We start from the raw sequence: 4,622 nt of genomic DNA, 5'->3' as shown, positions 1-4,622 counted from the left end.
ATAAAAGATTTCGGGGGCTGCTGGACGGAATACTGACCGGGTTAATATACGACCGGCGCTTGGCGCCTCGTTGTGGTTGACGAGAACGGGGGTGTTCGGACCCCCTTGGAGGACTTATAAAAGATTTCGGGGGCTGCTGGACGGAATACTGACCGGGTTAATATACGACCGGCGCTTGGCGCCTCGTTGTGGTTGGCGAGAACAGCTGGATAGTTTGGAGTAGAAGAGCTGATGCATCCGGCACGGTAATTGACCGGGGCACCCCTAGCACCAGGTTGCAGTCGAAAGAGGAGAGGAATGGTTCACTAGTGGAGGAACTGCGGACCAACTCGCAACCATAAAGACGGAATTGCGGCGGCACGCTCGAACGAGCCGGTGCCACAAGTGTGGTAGGCCTGGACACCCAAGAAATCAATGTCGTTCTACCCGACCACTTGTACTCCCCTTTTCCAGGCTAGATTGCGGTTAGCGCAGTGACACAGAATACCACACAAGCGGTTATCTGGATAGACTGGAAGAAAAAGTTGTGCTGACACAGGAGAAGGGGTATCGCTGAGGCAGAGAGGGAGCCAGGCTGAATGCAGGCCCTGCGCACTGGCCGTGCGGGCAGTTAGTGGATGTCGGTCGAAAATTGACGGATTGCCAATTTCACTTAATTCGCCTTGTTGACAAGTCCGTGCAGCACGCGTTCCTGGTCAGCCCAGACATAGAGCAGACAACATTGGGGGTGGATTTTCTCAAGAGCAACGATTCTGCGGTTGGCCTGAAGCAGGGGAGGCTGGTGGTAAGGTATGGCACAGTCAAGCTTAAAGGTCATCCAAGTTCTGCCGTGAGGGAACTGCATGTCCGAAAGCTTCTTTCTTGTAACCTGCTGTCAGTATAATCTGTGGTCGAGGAATACTCCGGACTGTTCACGGGCGATGAGAATCTGTTTGACTTCTGCCCGTCATTTGAACACAAAACTCCCCTATCGTCATAACGCTTTTGGCCTTACGGCCTCCGTCCATTGCCGCTCCATCTACGGGAGGAGGTCCATAACCGGATTCAAAAGATGTTGTATAATATCGTAATCGAAGGAGCCAATAGTGCGTACGATTCCCCAGTTGTGCTTGTGAGGAAGGCGAACGAATAACACAGGTTTTGCGTGGAGTTCCGGCGCTTTAATGAACTGACCGTTGATCGAGGTGTAGTTGTGGCTTCGGTTGTGGAGATTTTCTATTCCATCCAGCATTCCCGATATTTCACTGTTTAATTTGCGTTCCGGATACTGGCAAACACCTATCCAGGCGGAGGACCGTGAGAAAACGACGTTTACGGTTGGGAAAACCTAATACCAACTTGGGAGGATGCCGTTTGGTTTGTCTGAGGCACCATTCAAACTCCGGCGCTTGGTGCCTCGTCTAGCGAAGGGACTCCAGAATGTTGCCGTGTACTGAGACGATATCGTTGTGTACAGTGATTGGAAATTAGAGTACGCAGTTCGCCTGAAAGCCATATTGAGGCGTGTCCGGGGGATGGCCTGCGGATAAATGAATCCAAGACACAACTCACTCGGAGTTTGGTGACAGTGCTGAGGCATAAAGTGTGTCACAGAGAGTTTAATCGACTGCCAGAGAAATTGACAAAGATCAAGGAATGTGCTTTCCCCTATTCCAAGCAGTCTTTACGACGGTTTCTTGGATTGGCGGCATGCTGCAGACGGTTTGTTAGGGATTTCAATACGGTTGTTGCTTCAATCTACGACTTGCTCGGGCGAAATCGGAAATTCAAATGGACCAAGCAAGCGCATGTAGCCCTCGAGCATGTCAAAGCGCGGATGTTGGATCCGCAACTGACCCTCAAACTGCCAGGGTCGGAGAGATGTTCACTGTTGCTACGGACGCTAGTAGTCGCGGTATCGGCGCAGTCCTGAGGCAGAGGGACGGAGTTATCGAATATGCTAGCCGTATCGTGATTACCGCTGAACAGAAGTACTAGACCATTGAGAACGTATGTTTAGCGATCGTCTGGGCCCTGGATAAGTGGAGGTGATACTTGCTTGGATAAAGATCTCACGCCAAAATCCGGTCACAAACCCGTAGAGTAAATCAGGTCACCAGAGATCCTCGCGGAAAGCTCGCACGCTGGGCACTCCGGTTACAAGAGTACGACCTCACGATCCACCACGTACCAGGAAAGGAGAACCGCTTGGCTGATTAACTGTCAAAAACGGAGGCTGAAGATGAGGCACCCAGGATCATGATTAGGGCCAATAGTCCCGTCGATGAACTGGACTTTGGAAGGTTGTTGCAACTCCAAGGGCAGTATCCTGTGTTATGGAAGGTTGCAGCCGCCTTTTTGGAAAGAAGGAGTATTGAGAACGGAGAGGGAGGCAGGAAATAGGGAACGTTCCATAGTCACTCTGATCGGCCGATTCTGAATGGAGCTGGAATAGTTAGCCGTGACACCACCGATTCTGATGTTGTGTTGCCGGTGATGCCACGCCCCTTGAGACGGGACCTTATAGACGAATGTTGCTAGGTGGCGCACACAGGATTCATTAAACGTTAGACCTGCTTCGGCAGACAGCCTACTGGCGCGGAATGAGAAGTGAGGTGATGGATTGTGTGGTGGTACCAACTGATGAAGGGAGTATGACAGGGGCACCCCATTACGTAGAACTCAGTTCTGTCTCACATATTGGCGAGTTATGGTCCGTTGACGTCATGGGCCTCTTTCCGGTGACAACCAGTGGGAACCAATACATCGTGATAATAACATATCACCTGTCGCGGTGGATCGAGGTGGCAGCCGTGTCAAATCAACAGGCGACGATCAGCCGAGTGATAATGCTTCGCGTCGTGGCCAACCATGGGGTGCCAAAAATGATCCTAGCTAATCAGTGGCCTTAATTTTGGAGCGATGGGTTCAAGAATTGCTTACAGAAGCTGGGTATCAGACGGCTGAGGACGGCACCATACCACTCGCGAAAAAATGACCTAACCGAACGTAATAACCGAGCGACCAAGTAGTGGCTGGCGGCCAAAGAGATGACTCAGGAGTGAACCTGCCACTGGCATTGTCAGTTTATCGTGCTTCCATAACTCAACAACAGGCAAGTCCCTGTTCATGCTCATGTACGGTCGACATCCGCGCATTCCGGTTGGCCTAAAACTTGGGTTGTGGCCAGCAACACGCTTGTCTGTGGGGCGACTGGGGGAAGAAATGAGGAGAGCTCGGAAAAAATTGACCGCCGTTCAGGAAAGGACTAGGCAGTAAACGCCAAGTAGAAAGGAACGGACATTCACCATAGGCACGAAGGTCAAGTGGAAGGATCATCAGAGTCCCAGAAGGGGTGGAATGGGGTCTCAGGAGCCGGGTAATCCATGACCAGGTCCAGTGGAGTGTCTATAAAACTCAAGACTGTCGGGATCGTAAAGAGTAGATTGGACACGGCTTTGTAAGTGGCATGATATACCCGATAAGTGGCTGAGTGGGCCCGTTGCTGAAGCCGACTTGACGGCGGTGACTTAAAGTCGACAGCACACTAACAACCTTAAATGTGAAGGTGTTTAACGGTGGATACTACTGATGAGGCATGCATGTAGTATGTCTTCTCGTAAATCCGCTTTGAGTCTATTGAAGAGTCGCTTTGTAGCAATTACTTGCACTTGAGTACCAGTCAATGAGTATCTAAGAGGGTTCGGGAAGGCGCGCTCAAGAAGATGGATATTCAGTCTTTGCATACAAGATGCATATGAGAGTTTTGCTTCCTTGTCGAATAGTCCGTAGCTGTTCAGTCGGCGTTTTCCAATAAACACCTCGGCGAAGGCCCTTTTCCTTTCAAAATGATACCAACTCTCTTCACCTCTATTCGATTTCGTGTTCATCGCGGTAGTGAGACGAACGCTATGCTTTCAGTACCCTAATGTTGAGATGGTCGCTGACTGCAATCCTGTTCTGGAATGCGCGGGCGACGTCTTCGTCCCCGCCAAAGTGAATGTGAGTGTGCACTTTGGTTAGCACGACCAAATTCATCTCACTTTCGAGCCTGGATCCCCGTAAAATTTCACACATTGCTTTTGGACACAGATCTCCCGCTCTCGTCAATGATATCCAATGGGTTCACATAAAGTTGTCGAACTCTTCTCATACTTTAGAGGTTGTGTGTTCCAATGTCACTGTGACATGTAAAATCAGTTTACAGATCTCCAGGGTTCACGTCGTGATTCACGTCTGAAGTATCTTCATCAGCGAATCGACCTATTCCTGTAGTTAAAGAGACCTTGTGAGGCCACTTTATGGTCTGTTTTGTTGTACGGCTTGTGACTTCGCCCTTGTTTACAGGGAAACGGAGACTTCTTCGGTAGCCATTTCTTTTGAACCATGTCTTATGTAGGCTGGTGCTAATGGACTCGCCGGTTGACGGCTAAAAACGGTTATTCTTTTGCGCAAAAAGGGTTTCAATTTCAGATTGCGTTCTGCACAAAAGGCTGCGGTTTTCTGGTCATGTGTTCATTTTACCGAATCACCGTTTACTGATAAGGGTGTTGCTTTTTGTATCCAATTTCGGAGTGGTAAAATCAGGGTAAGCCAACCTAGTGGTGATATTAAATGGACTATGTAAATTTCAGTTAACTTCA

General features: G+C 49.7%; 1 protein-coding gene across 1 annotated transcript in view; it reads right to left on the bottom strand.

Moving 5' to 3' along the window:
* Positions 1-3,869, bottom strand: part of T265_08903 (hypothetical protein) — a gene marked incomplete at both ends in the record, with an annotated part of 70,436 nt that extends 66,567 nt beyond the window's left edge. The window contains one exon of the mRNA XM_009174831.1: positions 3,645-3,869. Within this exon, the coding sequence (XP_009173095.1) occupies positions 3,645-3,869 (225 nt within the window). The remainder of the gene's footprint in view (positions 1-3,644) is intronic.
* Positions 3,870-4,622: the final 753 nt, after the last annotated feature.

This window comes from Opisthorchis viverrini, assembly GCF_000715545.1.
Source record: "Opisthorchis viverrini unplaced genomic scaffold opera_v5_244, whole genome shotgun sequence".
Taxonomy (NCBI): domain Eukaryota; kingdom Metazoa; phylum Platyhelminthes; class Trematoda; order Opisthorchiida; family Opisthorchiidae; genus Opisthorchis; species Opisthorchis viverrini.
The sequence above is the reverse complement of the archived record's forward strand: the minus strand, read 5'-3'. Positions and strand labels throughout refer to the sequence as shown.